The 18,400-nt window shown below is 43.9% G+C and overlaps 1 protein-coding gene across 2 annotated transcripts in view; it reads left to right on the forward strand.

Moving 5' to 3' along the window:
* OTUD7B (OTU deubiquitinase 7B) overlaps positions 1-17,670 on the forward strand; it is a 59,903-nt gene extending 42,233 nt beyond the window's left edge. The window contains exons 6-12 of one of the 2 annotated variants that reach the window (NM_001144093.1): positions 345-472; positions 5,815-5,927; positions 7,771-7,898; positions 8,170-8,319; positions 8,906-9,020; positions 9,954-10,038; positions 11,224-12,432. In NM_001144093.1, coding sequence (NP_001137565.1) covers positions 345-472; positions 5,815-5,927; positions 7,771-7,898; positions 8,170-8,319; positions 8,906-9,020; positions 9,954-10,038; positions 11,224-12,432 — 1,928 coding nt within the window. Of the gene's footprint in view, positions 1-344; positions 473-5,814; positions 5,928-7,770; positions 7,899-8,169; positions 8,320-8,905; positions 9,021-9,953; positions 10,039-11,223 lie in introns of both variants that reach the window. The other variant, XM_059884587.1, reaches the window with a different exon arrangement.
* Positions 17,671-18,400: the final 730 nt, after the last annotated feature.

Consider the following 18,400-nt stretch of genomic DNA (forward strand, 5'->3'; position numbering starts at 1 on the left):
TTTGAACCGGGGCTTCAGGCCTGATATCCTTCATGCCAGAATCTGTGTATCATAATTAATAAGTGGAGTTGAGTCAAGGTAAGGTGTCTTGAAAGTGAAAGTGTTAGTCACTCAATCATGTCTGACTCTTTATGACCACATGGACTATAGCCCACCAGGCTCTTCTGTCCATGGAATTCTCCAGGCAAGAATGCTAGAGTGGGTTGCCATTTCCTTTTCCAGGGGATCTTCCCGACTCAGGGATTGAACCCAGGTCTCCCGCATTGCAGGCAGACTCTTTACCAACTGAGCTACCAGGGAAGTAATACAAAAGGTGTCTTAACCATTATCTTTTCTTGCCATAGGGATGTGGGGTTTCCACGATCGGGACTTGGTGTTGCGGAAAGCTTTGTATGCACTGATGGATAAGGGAGCCGAGAAGGAAGCATTAAAACGGCGCTGGAGGTGGCAGCAAACTCAGCAGAATAAAGAGGTGAGGAAGCCGGGTGGGAGCACCTTGTTTCCCAGAGTTACGTAAGGGATTGCTCAGTGCCCACTATAGGAAGCGTCTCCTACTTAGGTGCTCTTAGGTCAGTGTTACTCTTAACAATCCTATTGAAATTCAGATACCACCAGAGGGTACATGCCTTCCGATAGAGTTATGAGAACTGGTGTGGGGAAGTGTGGACCTGTAGACGAGGTATCTAATGCTGTGCTTTTCCTGATAAGGCACTCAGTAAGCCTTTAGTGACTGTCTTTTGCAAAATGAAATACAACAAGCTTGTAGGATTTTTTTGTTGTTTTGGTATTTTACTTATAATAAGCCTAGACCAATTTTTAAGGACTTATGTTTTCAACGCTTATTAATGTAAATGTGTAAAAAAAAATTGGGGCCGTATATACCATTTGTTTTTCGTAAATTCAGTTTACTTGTTAAAAAACTGTAAAAGCATGAGTTTGAATGTTTTATTATTATTAGAATTTTATGTTCTGAAGATTTAAAACATGGAAATAGAATGTCTTATGTTTCTTTCTCAAAAATAGCTCAATTGTTAAAATTAGGATGATATTAAGATCAGAATCTGGTCTTTGATCAGCCAGTCTGCCCCAGAAGATTCCTGAGGGAAATGAATGCACAGGGTCAAGACCAAGTAAACAGCATTCTTTATTGACACCAAACCCCCTGCCTTTCTGGTGAGCTGAGTTGGACTTTGTGGAGTTTTTTTTTGTCTGAGCTAGAGCCAGCCTAGAGTTTGTCTTCTTCACTGTTGAATTCACACTATACCTGAACCTCTAATCCCAAAGAAACGTAATGCCAAAGAATGCTCAAACTACCACACAATTGCTAGTAAAGTAATGCTCAAAATTCCCCAAGCCAAGCTTCAGCAATATGTGAACCGTGAACTTCCAGATGTTCAAGCTGGTTTTACAAAAGGCAGAGGAACCAGAGATCAAATTGCCAACATCTGCTGGATCATCGAAAAAGCAAGAGGGTTCCAGAAAAACATCTATTTCTGCTTTATTGACTATGCCAAAGCCTTTGACTGTGTGGATCACAATAAACTGTGGAAAATTCTTCAAGAAATGGAAATACCAGACCACCTGACCTGCTGCTTAAGAAACCTATATACAGGTCAGGAAGCAACAGTTAGAAATGGACATGGAAAAACAGACTGGTTCCAAATGGGAAAAGGGGTATGCCAAGGCTGTATATTGTCACCCTGCTTATTTAACTTATATGCAGAGTACATCATCAGAAAAGGCAATGGCAACCCACGCCAGTACTCTTGCCTGGAAAATCCCATGGATGGAGAAGCCTGGCAGGCTGCAGTCCATGAGGTCGCTAAGAGTCGGACACGACTGAGCGACTTCGCTTTCACTTTTCACTTTCATGCACTGGAGAAGGAAATGGCAACCCACTCCAGTGTTCTTGCCTGGAGAATCCCAGGGACGGAGGAGCCTGGTGGGCTGCTGTCTATGGGGTCGCACAGAGTCGGACACAACTGAAGCGACTTAGCAGCAGCAGAGTACCTCATGAGAGATGCTGGGCTGGATGAAGCACAAGCTGGAATCCAGATTGCCGGGAGAAATAACAATAACCTCAGATATGCAGATGACACCACCCTTATGGCAGAAAATGAAGAAGAACTAAAGAGCCTTTTGATAAAAGTGAGAGAAGAGAGTGAAAAAGTTGGCTTAAAGCTCAACATTAGAAAACTAAGATCATGGCATCTGGTCCCATCACTTCATGACAAATAGATGGGGAAACAGTAGAAACAGTGGCTGACTTTATTTTTCTGGGCTCCAGAATTACTGCAGATGGTTATTGCAGCCATGAAATTAAAAGATGTTTGCTCCTTGGAAGGAAAGTTATGACCAACCTACATATTAAAAAGCAGAGACATTACTTTGCCAACAAAGGTCCATCTAGTCAAGGCTATGGTTTTTCCAGTAGTCATGTATGGATGTGAGAGTTGGACTATAAAGAAAGCTGAGTGAAGAAGAATTGATGCTTTTGAACTGTGGTGTTGGAGAAGACTCTTGAGAGTCCCTTGGACAGCAAGGAGATCCAACTAGTCCACCCTAAAGGAGATCAGTCCTGGGTGTTCATTGGAGGGACTGATGTTGAAGCTGAAACTCCAATACTTTGGCCACATGATGCGGAGAGCTGACCCATTTGAAAAGACCCTGATGCTGGGAAAGATTGAGGGCAGGAGGAGAAGGGGCTGACAGAGGATGAGATGGTTGGATGGCATCACCGACACAATTGACATGGGTGGACTCTGGGAGTTGGTGATGGACAGGGAGGCCTGGCGTGCTGTGGTTCATGGGGTCGCAAAGAATCAGACACGACTGAGCGACTGAACTGAACTAATACCTGAACCTTAGATTTGATCACTTCAGACAGGAAAAGGCCAAACCAGATCATGCCATTAGTTAAGCAGACATGACAGCCACAGTCAGAGGATAGATACCAATTCCAGCTATATTAAACTATTTATAGTTATTATTTTAAAGGTGGGGATAGGAGCTTCCCTGGTGGCTCAGTGGCAAAGAATCTGACTGCCAGTACAGGAGACATGGGATTGATCCCTGCTCTGGGAAGAGTCCACATGCCTCAGAGCAACTGAGTTCCTGAGCCACAACTACTGAGCCAGAGCTCTAGAGCCCAGGAGCAGCAACTGTTGAAGCCCACGTGCCCGAGTCAGTGCTTTGCAACAAGAGAAGCCACCACCATGAGAAACCTGTGCACCACGACTAGAGGGTAGCCCCCCATCGCTGCAACTAGAGAAGGCCCACGCAGCATCAAAGACCCAGTACAGCCAAAAAAATAAACGGGGGTTAGATGATGGGAGTTAGCCAGGAGACTCAGAAATTCCGAAATTCTATTCTTGGTCAGCCACCTTTTCCCTCTCAGAGTCCCCAAATGGAAATACATGCCTCATGAATAGTAGATATTGAAAGAGTAGTCTTTTTACTCCTTTCGCTCAACACGTTGAAAGTTCCATATGGAAATGAGGTAATTCTTTTAGCTCAGACGATGTATAGCACTATAGTGGGGGTGGGGAAAGGGAGATGGACTGGGGAGCTACTTTTAGCCAGTGCCAAAAACCAAACAAATTAAATTGGTTTTGATTTCCTAGGCCTCCCTGTTTTGTTGTTGAAAATGGTAAAACCCAGTAAGAACATTTTCAACCTAGAAGGGTACACCACCTAGTGGCTGTGTGTATAAAAACAGCACGAAAATAGGTGAGAGGAAGAGGGAGACAGAGCCTCATGAATGTGTATCAGGGACCATTTATCAGAGTGAACAGAGTGCCCCATATACAAACTGTGCATTCTTCTTACTTTGAGTTGAAAGAAAAAGTTATGGAATTATACAAGTTGAAAATAGCTTTGTTGTGTTTTTGTTGTTGTTTTTATTAAAGTAAAATATGCTCACAATAGCTCTTTAATTCCTTTTACGTTTGTTCTGATACTTCTCATGTTTCTAATGTGATTCTTTCTACTCTCAGTGTGTGTTTAAAGTATAAACTTGGGGCTTCCCTGGGGTCCAGTGGCTAAGACTTGGAGCTCACAATGCAGGGCCCCAGGTTTGATGCCAGGTCAGGGATCTAGATCCCATGTGCTACAACAAAGAATCTGCATGCTGCAGTGAAGATCAAAGATCTTGAGTGCTGCAGCTAAGACCCAGTGTAGCCAAATATAAATAAATAAATATTCAGAAAAAAAGTATAAACTTTTTTAAACACTTATGTAGGCCAAATACAATTAACAAGATAGCCTTTCTTCCAAACCATCATATACATCCTAAAGCCAATATAGTATTTTAAGATTATTTGTACTATTTCTTCCATTCCTGGGATAAAAATTATAGTTTTACTGAGCATGTATTTATTGATTACTGATCACATGGTAAGCACTAAGCATATTGCTTAAAACATGGTCCCGGCTTTTAAGAGTGGTAGTAGGAGATGGACGTGTGAGTATACGATTACAGCAGAGTAACCAGTTATGACTTCTGTGATAGAAGTCTGTATAGCAGTTCAGCAGGGAGGGCACAAAGGAAGCAGTGAGTGGCTGATGCACCAGGGAGATTTAGGAAAGGCTTCATAGAGGAGTGATACTTGAGTTTTTTGCTGACAGTTGAGAGATTATTCACCAGGTGGATATGGAGTGGGCTGTCTCAGGCAGAAGGCTGTCGAGGCAAAACCTAGACAAAAGCTCAGAAGTATAAAAGGACATGGTGCATTCAAGGAGGTATGACTAATTAAATGATATTAGAGGGGTAGGTCAGAGCCCAGGAAGTGGAGTCTTTATGCTGTGCTTAAAGAGTTTGCATTATTATCTAATAGATAATAACAATTCTTAAAAGAATTTGTAGCAGGAAGCAAACATCATCAGATTTTAATTTTAGAAAAATCTTTCTGGTAGTATTGTAGAAAATGGATCATAACAATGTATGACCAGAAGTAGTGAAACCAGCATCTATTACAGTAGCTCATGCTTAATAGTTATTGACTAAAGGGATCCAGGTATGGGATAGGTGAAAGGAGTCATCAATAACTCCCTGGTAGTTCTAACTGGGTGTTTGAGTGATAGTTAGTGTTGCTTACAAAGGTTAGAAAACAGGAAGAGGAAGTTTTAAAAGAGGCAGAAGTTCCGTTTTGACAGAGCAGAGTGTAAGGTAGTCATGGGCAGGTGACAGCCTTCAGTAGGCTGCTGGATGTGAACATAGAGATGAAGAGGAAGTCTGGGCTGGAGAGGAGGATATCTGAGTCCTGAGCATGTAGATAGCAGTAGATGAGATTATAATAGTAGAAGAGATAACCCGGATAGAACCAAGGCTAAAATTATTTGACACATTATCAATATTTTAAGATAGAGTTCAGAGAGGTTGGAGAAAGTAGTGTTTTGTGAGCTGAAGGAAAACAAAGTTTAAGGGGGAGATCAAATGCCACATGAATGCTGAGAAAGATGAGAACTGAAGAGTTCACTGAATTTGGCCAATTAGAAGGTCACTGTCTTTAGCCAGTCAGTTAGGGGAAGTAGTGTATAGGGGTAAGGGACATAGGCTGGAGGGCAGAAACAAGCTGGATTACAGTGGGCTGGAAAAGAATGGAAGAAGTGTGAGCGTGATCATAGACTATTCTTTCATGGATCTTGACTATAAAAGGGAGAAGAGACTGGACTTTGTAGTATAAATTGTAAGACAAGTGCTTACAAATTATAAGACAGGAGCATAGAGTGGAATAACATGAGTGAGTTGGAGTGGCTATTTCCTTTTGAACTTAGCCTCTAACTGCTTAATATACCTTGCTGTCTTTCACACAGTCAGGGCTGGTATACACAGAGGACGAGTGGCAGAAGGAATGGAATGAACTGATCAAGCTAGCCTCAAGTGAACCCCGCATGCATCTGGGTACCAATGGAGCCAGCTGTGGTGGGTAAGTATATCTAACTGGAGGAGCAGAAAGTAATCTTTGCTGAGTCCTCAGTGTCCAAAGAGTTCTATCCTAAGAGGGTGTTGGACAGAAAGACAGGAGAGAAGCCATGACAAGGGCACAGAAGGGTGTAACAGCATGGTATGTTCTAGGAACCACAGGTGGTTCAGTATTGCCAGAATACAGAATATGTGATGCTGAATGATAGACGAAGCTAGGCAGTCCAGATTTTTGTGTGCCATACTAAGGAATTGAAATTGTGTTCTATCCAGACTTTGGGAAACTGCAGGACAAGTGATTTGGTTTCCTCAATAAATAAAGGCAAAGAAAAGAGAAAGAACCTAAGTTTAAAGACACCTAAGAGATGCATCAACCAGTTAGAATGTATGGACATGTATAAGACAATTGGGGAAATGTGAATAATGTCTACATTACTATTTTTAAAGTGTGATATTGATGGAATTATGGTAGTTTTTAAATTGCGATATTGATGGTATTGTGGACATCTTTAAAAATAGTCTTTATTTTTTAGAGATTGAAGCTGAAATATTCATGGATGAAATTATATGATATCTAGGATTTGCTCCAGAATAATCTGGTGGGGTGGAGTCGGTGTGGGGGCTGATCCCTAGGGTAATATATCAAGGTCTAGGTGGAAGAAGATTGACCATGTATTTATGATTATTGAGGTTGAATGATGGATATATGAGAGTTTAGTGTACTATTCCTTCTAGTTTGAGTATGTTTAAAATTAAAAATTTTTCTAAAGTAAAAAGTTAAAAAATATAACCTATCCAAACTTTATTGTGTATAAGAATAATTCGGGCGGTCTATTTAAAATGCAGAATTTTGGACCTCCACCCTAGGGAAGTACAGTTGCGTTGCCCAGAAATCTGCATTTGTAGCAAGCACTCAATGTTGAATAAGATTGGTTTAGGGGGCAGGATTGGAGAAGGAAATGGCAACCCAGTCCAGTGTTCTTGCCTGGAGAATCCCAGGGACAGGGGAGCCTCGTGGGCTGCCATCTATGGGGTCGCACAGAGTTAGACATGATTGAAGCGACTTAGCAGCAGTAGCAGCAGCAGGGGGCAGGAAGCCACTCTATTGTGAGTATGTGAGTAACAGGAACAAATTGATGAATTTGAGCACAGTGACAGCCAAATGGATGATGAACTGGAGGGGAGTAATAGTAATCCAGGAAAGAGGGGGACACGGGTATGAAGTGGTGGCTGCAGATATGCCAGAGGAGACACTTAAAAGATGGAATTGGTCAGGCCAGGTGATTAACTGAAGATGCAATATAAAGAACAGTAAATATTTCTCAGATTTCTGATTAAGCTACTAAGTATTAGCCAAGAGATGGGCGAGGCTATTCTTCTTCAAGTAAGGGAACATGAAGAAGGGATTTTTATTTTCTTTCCTTTTTTGTTTTTCTTTTTTGATAGGACATGATGAATGTGATATGTGGGTGGTTGTGGTGGGTAAGGTAATAAGCAGAATGAGGCTACACAGTTGTATGTTGAGCTACTGGATAAAAAGAGTAGGGGAAGGCTGTTGAACCAGATAGGTATTAAGAGGGATTACTTCCCAATTCTGAGCACTACTTTAACCCTCAGACCTTCACATTTCTTTTCTTGAATTTCTCCATCTGTGAAATGGAGGTAGAAATAGCCATGCTAGCATAAAATAATCATCTCTGTGTATGGCAGCCTTCAGAATGGAAAAAAGGAAATGGACATTTTTTTTTTCCTCTGTGTAGAACTGGTCTTCAGAGGTCTCTTGATTTGTTTTCTTCCCTCTCCCTTGCACTGCATCTCTTCCATTCTCTCCCCTCCTACAACTCTAGGGTGGAGAGTTCAGAAGAGCCCGTGTATGAGAGTCTAGAAGAATTCCACGTCTTCGTCCTTGCCCACGTGCTTCGGAGGCCCATAGTCGTTGTGGCAGACACCATGCTGAGGGACTCTGGGGGGGAAGGTGAGTCAAGCAGTCCTCACTCTACCCTGAGCAGCCCTGTCTGCAAGGGGGATATATGACCCTTGGGGAAAAACACGGTGTAAATTAGAACAATGCACAATTCTCACAGAGTCAGAGTAAAGCAGTTGAGGTTAATTGATGAAACTTCTTAGGAAAGAATTATTAAACACCGGTTGGACTGAAAGGGGGGCTCAATTGACATAGTTGGGTGGAGAGATTTCCCACCAGGCAAGAATATAGCCTTAATAATAATCTTTGTGATTTCCTGCAGCATTCGCCCCTATTCCCTTTGGGGGAATATATCTGCCCTTGGAGGTTCCAGCCAGCCAGTGTCACCGCTCCCCTCTGGTGCTTGCCTATGATCAGGCCCACTTTTCTGCACTTGTGTCCATGGAGCAGAAGGAGAATGCCAAGGAACAAGGTGTGGAATGCAGTGTCTGGGTCTCTGGTGTCTTTTGTTCTGCTTTATTTTCACTTAGAAGAACTGAAATGAGGGAGGATGTAGGAGGAAAGAACTGAGTGACATGCAAGCCCAGACAGAGCGTGCTGATGCTGTTTTCTTAAGCTCTAAGATAAACAGTTTTGTTTTGTTTAAAAAAAAAAAAAAAAAAAGGTTTTGGGGAAAACTCAGCCTGTGTTCCCTGATCTGGAGTAAAGAAGCTTATACATTAAGGTCTAGAACTTTCCAAATGATGCTTTGCTCTATTTGCCTTAATAATGACTTTGAATTCCCTGAATTCACTTTAATTGGCAGGAACATCATGGGTGCTAGCTGACTGGTGGGAATTCATGGAGATAAGTTGCCTAAATTGTGTTCTGAGTAATAAGGGAAAACCTGCCTGTTATTTTTTTCTGCTAAGACAATTCGTCATTAAGAACTGAGATGTGACTATAGTTAGAGACCTTGGGTATGATTCAGCTGCCTTTTTACTGGAGTCAGTCTGTGTTCAGCTGCCTTCCTCTTTCCTCAGGAAGACTCCTTGATCATATGTGTTTTTCCTCCCCAGCTGTGATCCCACTTACAGATTCAGAGCATAAGCTGCTGCCTTTGCACTTTGCTGTGGACCCTGGAAAGGGCTGGGAGTGGGGCAAAGATGATAATGACAATGTCCGATTGGCAAGGTGAGGCACGTCCAGCCTTTCCATCTGCTTTGTAGCTGCAATCTCTTCCACATGCAGTGTCTGTCTCCCGGGGACTTTTCCTCAGCTCAGGGGCGAAGATGGTCACATCCTAGTTCTAGTGTCTTTGGGAAGATGGAGGGGTGGGAGACAGATTGGGCACCTGGACTCTTGCCACTGCTTTTTCTCCCCATGAAACAGAAGGGAATCCTGGGATGTGTTTATAGCATGAGGAGTGTTCTTACAGAATCCCCAGAACAGTGGTCGAAGAATCAAGATGATCAGGTCACATTTCTCCCAGCCCAAACGAGAAGGGTTTTAAATAGCTGACCAAAATCATTTGCTCTAGACTTTTGCATTTTTTTTGGAACTTAAATGGCAAGAAAAATATGTTCTCTCCACCCCTACCCCCATTTCCCTGAAGTTGGCTTCCTCCTGCTTCCACAGCTTTCTGTGAAGAGCTTAGGAGTGTAAAAGTTCCTTCCTCACCTCTTATCCAGTGCTGCCTTCTTTGGGCTCCTGAAACTGGAGCCAACTGAGAAGATTGGGTTAAAAAATAAGAAAAGAGTTTATGACTTTTTAAGTAAGTTCTCACCTAATTATCAAAAGCGTCTTCTAAGTAATATACTGTTTCGTAAGTATTTCCTATTTTCCAGGCCCTGAGCTGGGCCCTTTCTCAATACTATTTTAATCTTCACAACAGCCCTACAGGATAGATATTATTCTCTATACTCATTATCAACCCCTACTGAGTTTCAGGGAGGTTGAAGTGACTTGCTCAAGGTTATAAACCTTAGTTGGTGCAGCCATAATTCAAATCAGCCCTGAGCTCCCAGCCATGTAGTCTTCTCCCACCCTGCCTCCCAACTGGATCGCACTGCTTTGCTTTTTAAAGGCCACAGTTCTTTGAAATTCTTTTTTTTCTCCATTTCACAGTGTAATCCTATCCCTAGAGGTCAAATTGCATTTGCTGCATGGCTACATGAACGTGAAGTGGATCGCAGTGTCCTCTGATGCGCAGGTGAGGCTTCTCCCACTCCGCCCTGGCATGGCCTCCTTCCCACGTCAGGGAGAACAAGGACACCTGGTGGTGGTGTCCTTCCGAGTCTCTTCTGGATAGTGGCTTATGCTTCAATATTAGGAGTAACTGGAAAATACCAGATAAATTCCCAAAGAGACTTTTTCCTGCCTTTCTGTTAGTGGCCTTTGTTTTCTACATCTTCTCACCAACCAGGCTCTGCTTTCTGATACTAAACACATTCTTCAGAAAAAGTTTTCTTGAACTTGAGATTGTTATTACTTTGTTCTAAGCCCTCCGTACATAGACCTCTGTGTTGGGCACTAGAAGAGACAGAATAGCTTAAAAAGCTCCTGATCTAGTAGGTTCTGAGGATATCATTATCCATAGAACAGGAACCCAGGAGCAAGGGGCAACTGATGGACTCTGGTGCTGAATGTCTGAAAGCGGATGCAGAATGGTTAAGACTTGGGTGGTTATTCAGAACTTCCTTGAGAGTAACTTTGGGCAGAATCTGGCATAGAGAAATTTATAATAAATGCCATTCTACTGTCTACAGAATATTCTCCCACCTTACCCAGAGGTTATGTATTTGTATAGTTGCACATTGTTCTAGAAGAGCAAAATCCAGTCTTCATTTTGCTATCTTCTTATTACAGAAGGGCATCAGATTATAGGAGGTGAGATAAAGGCTAGACATTAGATACATTTTCTCCTGGTTCATGGGAGAGCTGATGAGCTGGGGAAGGACAGTGCCCTCCTGGGTGACCCTTCCCCTCATGACAGCAGCGCTCCTCTGGAACCTGGCAGTCATTTCAAGGAAGGAGTTCGTAGGGGTGTTACCACCCCTCTCCACATGGTTAATTCCTATAGCAACAGCTGCAGGAGGCCCCTTGAGCCAGGTGGATGGGCTGGAGGTTCCTGGGGGCTTCCTTCAACCTAGGCCAGTGGAATAACGGTCAGCCATTTTTTTTTAAATTTAATTTTTTGTTGTTGATTTGCAATGTTGTGCCAATCTCCGCTGTACAGCAAAGTGACTAAGTTATACATATACAGAAATTCTTTTTTTAGATATTCTTTTCCATTATGGTTTATCACAGGATATTGAATATAGTTCCCTGTGCCATACAGAAAGACCTTGTTGTTTATCCATTCTGTATCTGCCAACCATCTTCTTGTCTCTTCCAGGCTCCACTGGCCCAGCCTGAGTCCCCGACAGCCTCAGCTGGAGATGAGCCCCGGTCCACTCCTGAGTCTGGGGAATCAGACAAGGAGTCAGTTGGCAGCAGCTCTGCCAGCAACGAGGGCAGCAAGCGGAAAGAGAAGTCAAAGCGAGATCGGGAAAAGGACAAGAAGAGAGCAGATTCTGTGGCTAACAAACTGGGCAGCTTTGGCAAAACCTTGGGCAGCAAGCTCAAGAAGAACATGGGAGGCCTGATGCACAGCAAGGGTTCTAAGCCTGGAGGGGTGGGGACAGGTTCGGGGGTAAGCGGTGGCACTGAGACCCTGGAGAAGAAGAAGAAAAACTCACTGAAGAGTTGGAAGGGTGGCAAGGAGGAGGCAGCTGGGGATGGGCCTGTATCTGAGAAGCCCACATCTGAGTCTGTTGGTAATGGAGGGAGCAGGTATAGCCAGGAGGTGTTGCAAAGCCTGAGCATTATGAGGATTGCAATGCAAGGGGAGGGGAAGTTTATTTTTGTTGGCACCCTGAAGATGGGTCACCGCCACCAGTATCAGGAGGAGATGATCCAGCGCTACCTCACTGATGCTGAGGAGAGATTCCTGGCAGAGCAGAAGCAGAAGGAGACAGAGAGGAAGATCATGAATGGAGGGGTAGGGAGTGGGCCTCCTCCAGCCAAAAAGCCAGAGCCAGATGGCGGGGAGGAGCTGCTGACTGCCCCTCCAGCAGAATCCAAGGCAGTGGCATTCTCTGCTGGCTACCCTGGTGGCTTTACTGTCCCTCGGCCTTCTGGGGGTGGAGTCCACTGCCAGGAACCCCGGAGGCAGTTGGCGGGGGGGCCGTGTGGGGGGGGCCTACCACCATATGCCACCTTCCCCAGACAGTGCCCTCCTGGGCGACCCTACCCCCACCAGGACAGCATCTCTTCTCTGGAGCCAGGCAGTCACTCCAAGGATGGAGCTCACAGGGGTGCACCGTTACCACCCCACTTCCGCGTGGCTGATTCCTATAGCAACGGCTACAGAGAGCCCCCTGAGCCAGATGGATGGGCTGGAGGTCCCCGGGGACTTCCCCCAACCCAGACCAAATGCAAACAACCGAACTGCAGCTTCTATGGACACCCTGAGACAAACAACTTCTGCTCCTGCTGTTACAGAGAAGAACTGAGGAGAAGGGAACGTGAACCGGGTGGGGAGCTGCTGGTGCACAGGTTCTGAACGGGAAACCTTGGAGGGCAAGGGGGCTAAACAAAGAAAGTTAAGCTCAATTAATTGGCTCATAAGACCCAGCTCCCATGTTGATGGGGCGAATGCAGTAATGTTGGTGTGAGCCTGGCTAGAAACTCTTAAGTGTGTATACTCTGAAGAGCTGCCAGGCTGGCAAGAGCAGGTCAGGGCTGGATGGTGCCTCGAGGCTATACTGGTCCTTTGCCGATCTTGACTTGATGGTACTGAGGAGGTACAAGGGGAGAAAGATGGTAATTGTGTGTCATAACCCCTTGGGTCCATCCCAGGCCTAAGGGAAAGTGTAAGGGAAGATTCGGGGTGTGGGGGTGGGTAGGTGGGCAGAAGTCTGGGGGAGGAACTGGCAAAGGAGGTTCTCAGTCAATAAAAGAAAAAACAGACCAAAGTTCTTTTAGGTTGGAAAAAAAGCACACGGTGGTGGAGTTGGGAGTGTGGAGGGAAATTGGGAAATTAGATTTGTTATTGACTTGAATTAAGGTAGATGTTTAGTGTTGGATAAATTTTTCCTTCTGAAGGATCTGGAAAGACAAGGCAGAAATGTGTGCTTCTCGGTGCTTATTAGGAGGGGGATGGCTTAAATGGGTTTAGTGAGATGACAAAGGCAAGAACTTAAAGGGGGAATCTTTTTCCTCTGAAGTTTGATTTCCTTCTAAACAGCCGTCTGTCATCCCTTCTAGTTCGAGAGGAGATTGCCGATTGCCCCCTATCTTTTCCTCATCCTTTTTGAGGACTGAGCTCAGCTAAGTTAAGAAGGTTGTGATTTTTTTTAAGACTTTAATTTTATTAAAAAAAAAAAAACAACAAAAAACACAAAAGAAGTTCCCTCTGGGGAAGGCAAGAGAATGATAAGAGCAGCTGTGTGTGTTGAATTTTTTCTAGGTGAATTGGTGCAGAGGTGATCTTTTTTTAACTACTAGCAATAACCACACATTTGAGTGCGCCTTGGGAGGGGGTGGGAGGAGGACAGACTTTTGGCCAGACTGTTTCAAACAAAACCAAAAACCTAAATAGAGCACTACCATCCTCTGCTGCTGCATATCTGTAGAAAGCAACTTATTTTTTGGATTTTTTTTTTTTTAAGAAAAGAAACAAAAAGACCCTAGCAAGCAAAAAAAACATTTTAAAAAATGAGTTTTTTCCCTCCTATTTAAGTCATTCTTTCTCCTTGCTCTCTACTTTTGGAGAATGAACTTAACATCCCGGCTTCTTTTGTTAAGCCATAGCTGACCTTAATCTGTGGTTAGTTTATTAAAATAATTAAAAAAATACTTTGTAAGAAGAGATATTTTTGATAATAGGACTGATGTTGAAACTTGGGGTAGGGATTAGGGGCAATTTATAAAGAGGTAGCTAGAGAAATATATATTTTAGTGAACTATAACCACAGATCACAGATTACTCCCAATGAGCTGATCTGTCATTGGCTCTCCCGCCTCTCCCCAAACCATCCTTTTCCCCAGAGGGTGGGAGTGTGTCTGTGGACACAGTAGTTGGGGGAGCTCCTTTGCATTTTGCACAAAGCACAAGTCTGGACAGCCTATGCTCTGGCCAGCACCATTTCTAAGAGCTTTAAACTGGAGGACCTATCCTGGGCCAATCTTCCCTTTTCTTTAAATTATTTCTTTCTGGGGGGAAAAAAAAATCAACTATGCAATTGTATACACTCCTGGGTGCATATGAAGAAGGGGAATAAGTGTACTTAATGTGTCTAGAGTGTTAATTGGGGCTATTTTTCTGTATTTGGATTTCTCTTTTGAGGTGTGTACTCTTAAACCATCCTGTGGAATGTAATCTTTACATTTGATCCAAGGCTGACATGGGCTGGGAGTGTGCGTTGGGGGGACTTGTGTTTGCCATATGTTGCTTCTGCCCAATCAGGAAAGTTGTCATCCCACCGCCCCCTTGATAACAAAGTCAGCCAAGACTGTCCTCTTCATTGGAACTGCTCACAATTTAGGAAGTTTCCTTTCTCAACAAACTCAAAAAGCCACTTATTTTCTAAATCTGATTGTTGATTTAATAATTTCCATGGCTATTAATTCTTAGGCTTTTATTTGGAAATGGATGTGTTAAGGAAGCAATGAGGTCAAAGGAGATAGGTTCCAAAGGAGGGTATGTTTGTATTTCCAGGCAGGACTGGGGCTGGTGTGAGAGGAGCATTCCCTTCAGGGTCAAAACTTAAGGAGATGCCAAAAGCTCACTAGTCAAGATAAATAGTGTTTTAATGCAGCATTTTTAAAAAATTAATGCAAAAAATCCATCATGGGCAAAATATCAAAATCTTTAAAACAGGATCCAGCAGGACTGGGGTTAGAGTGAGGGAAGAAAAGCTGAATTGAGCAAGGAGGAGTTGAATCTTGTCTTTATTTAAAATTTCGATACTTTATTCATTGTGGCTCTTTTTATATTAATTTTGATTTTCAGACTATATTGTGTTAAAATAGCATCTTGGTCACTGGCTTTTGAGGCATCCTTAAATTTTGTGCCCAAAGTGAGTGCCTTGCTCACCTCACCCCGTGTCTGGGCTTAGAACACTGGTGGGACCACCACCATACGAACTTCTGTCGCCTGACATGCACCCAAACAACAGGTGACTCGAACTCACACCTAGAATTTGCACAGCTCACGTACCTTTCCCGTAGGCATCCATCTATATCATAGGATTTTGGCCTGGACCAATAGGAATGGAAACAGACCAGGGATTTTCCCAGAGAATAAAACCAGGAAACTTTTAATTCGCCACTGGACTGCTGTGTTTGGATTTGATCTGTTACTAGAGTCTAGTTAATACTTTTGTTTTTAAAAACTGAGGACAAATGAACATAAACGGAAACCTTGTGTCATGTTTGCTTTTGTTTTGATTTATAAATTGACCAACCCCAATCCCTTTTGACTTCTTTTCAAATAAAAAGGTGGAAATTCTGAGGGGTGCCCAAGGGGGTGAAAATGGTAAAAAAAAAAAAAAAGCGGGGGGTGGTGGTGGTTAGGTTATTTAGGCCCTATAGCTTTTTCATTAAGAATTTTTTGTTTTTAATTTGGGAAGGTAACTTTATTGAGGCATTAAAAAAAAAAATAACCTCTGCATTCTAAAGATGAGGGACCCTGAGTCAATGGATATTTTTCTGTAGGGATAAGTAAAGTCTGTCCTGCTTTATTTTTTGAGACGGCTGTAGGATGGGAAGGAAGGTGGTGAAAAATTGCCTGGGAAATGACAGTATTTGGGGAGGGAGTAGAAGAGGCAGCCTCGTGCAATTACTGTGTTGGGGGGAAGGGAGGAGAGGGGTGACATGCACTCAGAAGGAGCCAGATTCCTTAGTTGAGGGTGTGGTTGAAGGGGGGAGGCAGGCCCCCCAATCCTAATTGAGGGATATCATCTCTCAGGCTTAAATAAGTGCATTTAGTTATTGTAACCCCAGGCACTGGGGTACCTACTGAGGCTGTTGTTGGAGAGGGGAGATTTTCAGGGCTTTTATTTTTCCCTTTTTGATTTCAGACAGTGCTACCCCCTCTACTCACCCTAGATTCTCCATCTCAGCCCTGAAGGAGCAAATAGGTCTATAGGACACGCCTCCAGGTTCCTTTTAATTTATGCTGGTTTGATTGAGAGTTACAAGATTTAACCAAACATTTTTCCCTCACACTGGATTCTACAGCAAAATAAAATGATGATATTAAAAGGTTTTTTTTTTTTTTAAAAGATTCAGTCTCTTCATGGAGTGGTATGGTGTTCAACTCAGTGCTCTGTGGGGCCTGGAGGGAAGTTCCTTCCCTCTGCTGTTGGCTGTTTCTTCTCAAGTGAAACTAAAGCTCACAGACCAACTAAACAAAAATCAGCAATGACTTTTTAGTGTATGTTTGGGAGTGATAATGAACTGGAAAGGATGGAGCTGGTTCTGAATGACTTCTGAGAACCTAGCTTTTGCTATTCTTACCACTCTCTAAACAGCCACATGTCCAAAGTTCCAGTCACATTTTATCTTTCCCAATAAAGGAGTTTCAAAGATAATTGTCCCCAAGTTACTCCGACACCTCTGGACTCTGCATTGTCTTCTTTCTCCAAGGAGTCAGTGCCCCAGACCCACCACCACAGGTGAGAAGACAGAATTAGTAGTCCTCGTCCTGGAATCACCTGCACCACAGATTTTTCTAATTTCCTTTTCCCTCCAGGCCCTTCAACTACAGATTCAGTGACTCATACAGGCAGTCTGTTTCTTTCATTTTATAGAAATCACGGGCTGTTTTGCCCCCTGAACTTAAGTGGATTAACAGAATATTATACCCTCCATGGAGACTTTCTCCACAACCCCTCCTTTTACTGGCCACTTGGGTAAGAGGTGCTAGAAAAGAGGAAGGGAAGCTGGCTGCCAGGAGCGAAGAGAGGAGCGGGGGTGGGGAGAACCTTGGCCTCTTTCTGTGCTTATAACTGGATCTGTGATTCATCTTGTGAGTCACTCAGCTCCACCTCCTTCCTCTAGCAGCCCCTCCCAGCAGCCTTCACTCCTGGCACAAACCTGCAACCAGACCAGGATTCTGAAAATGGGAAAATCTGATACAGACCCTTGCCTCTCCACCCTTCCTTCCATCCACTAAACCTCCGTTGGGGGTGGTCGGGGGCGGGGCGGGGGGGTGGTGTCCTCCTGTTACTCAACACTCAGCTGCTGTCCCCTTTGCATTCCTGGTTAGGTGCTGATCCAAGTCACCCATCTTTTTTCTGGCTCTGACCTTCCCCATCCCCCCTCATGTTTTCTCTATTCTGCTGTTCCTACACCTCAAGTATTAAAGGATAGAATGAGGCTCTTCACTGAAGGGTGGTGGGGAGAAGGAAAATGGATAATGGATTTTTAAATTGTGGTACACACCTTTTTCTATTGCCACAGAACTTGGGAAATATTTTCTTCCCGTGAGGGATTGAGGCTGATGGAATGCAGGTGGGTGTGGGGAATGTCGCAGCTTTTAGGACTTCTAGAATCAGGCTTCTGGGACGCCTTCCTAGCAGGTGTATGCCTCTTTGTTCCAGATGGACTCCCTGTCTCACAATATCTTCACTATTTCCACAGTTGCAGCCAAGACAGGGAACTTTTCAAAACTGAGGCCGGAAGGGTGTGTGTGCCGGGGGAGGAGAGTTGAGTGTCACTCTGGAAAACTCGGGACCCCACCTAAGGACTGCTGCCTTTGTACAAACTCAAAATCAATAAAACAGCAGCTCTGCAATTCCTTACTTTGTAGCTTCTTTTGTCTTTTTCATATCTAAAGGTAGATTTTTGCATACCTACCCTAGTTACTGTTCCTTTACTTCCCTCCTACAGCCCTCCCCACCCATCTTTGCCTCTTGGGTTTCAAGGGGGAGTGTTGGGGGATGGGACTGTTGCACTGAACAGAGGGTTCCAGCCCTCAGCTTTCAAAGTCCTTAACATGAATCATTAATTTGGAGATCTGATGTCTGGGCTGGAGGGAGGGCTCCTGTACCTGGAATGGGCTCTAGTTTCCAATTGTCTGGATGGTGTGTGTGTGTGTGTGATTAAGTGTTAAGATCTTTTCTTTGGGCCTCCCACCCCCAGCCACGGAACTTGCATGTACCTGTACCTGTGTCAGCATCCTGCAGATATTTCAGTTTCTCTCCCTACTCTTCCACTGCACCCTTCACATGAGACACGTTTCACACTCTCTGGAGAAGGATATACAAAAACACTTCCACTCGCCCCCACCCCAGTTCTTGGGCTTCCCCAGGCAAAAATCCCGAGGGCCAATTTCCATTTATTTCTTCTCAACTACTTTAGTTCAGACTGTCAGGAGAGGTTGTAAGGAGGCCTGAAGTACTTTTAATCATTCCTCACATCCCCTTAAAGAAGACAAAAACAGCTTCCCAGGGAAACCATCAGTGAGAGTCCAGGGAAGTGGCCCAAATGATTCCAGTTTAATACTTGTCATCACTGCTTCCCTC

Source organism: Bos taurus, chromosome 3, assembly GCF_002263795.3.
Source record: "Bos taurus isolate L1 Dominette 01449 registration number 42190680 breed Hereford chromosome 3, ARS-UCD2.0, whole genome shotgun sequence".
In the NCBI taxonomy this organism is placed as follows: domain Eukaryota; kingdom Metazoa; phylum Chordata; class Mammalia; order Artiodactyla; family Bovidae; genus Bos; species Bos taurus.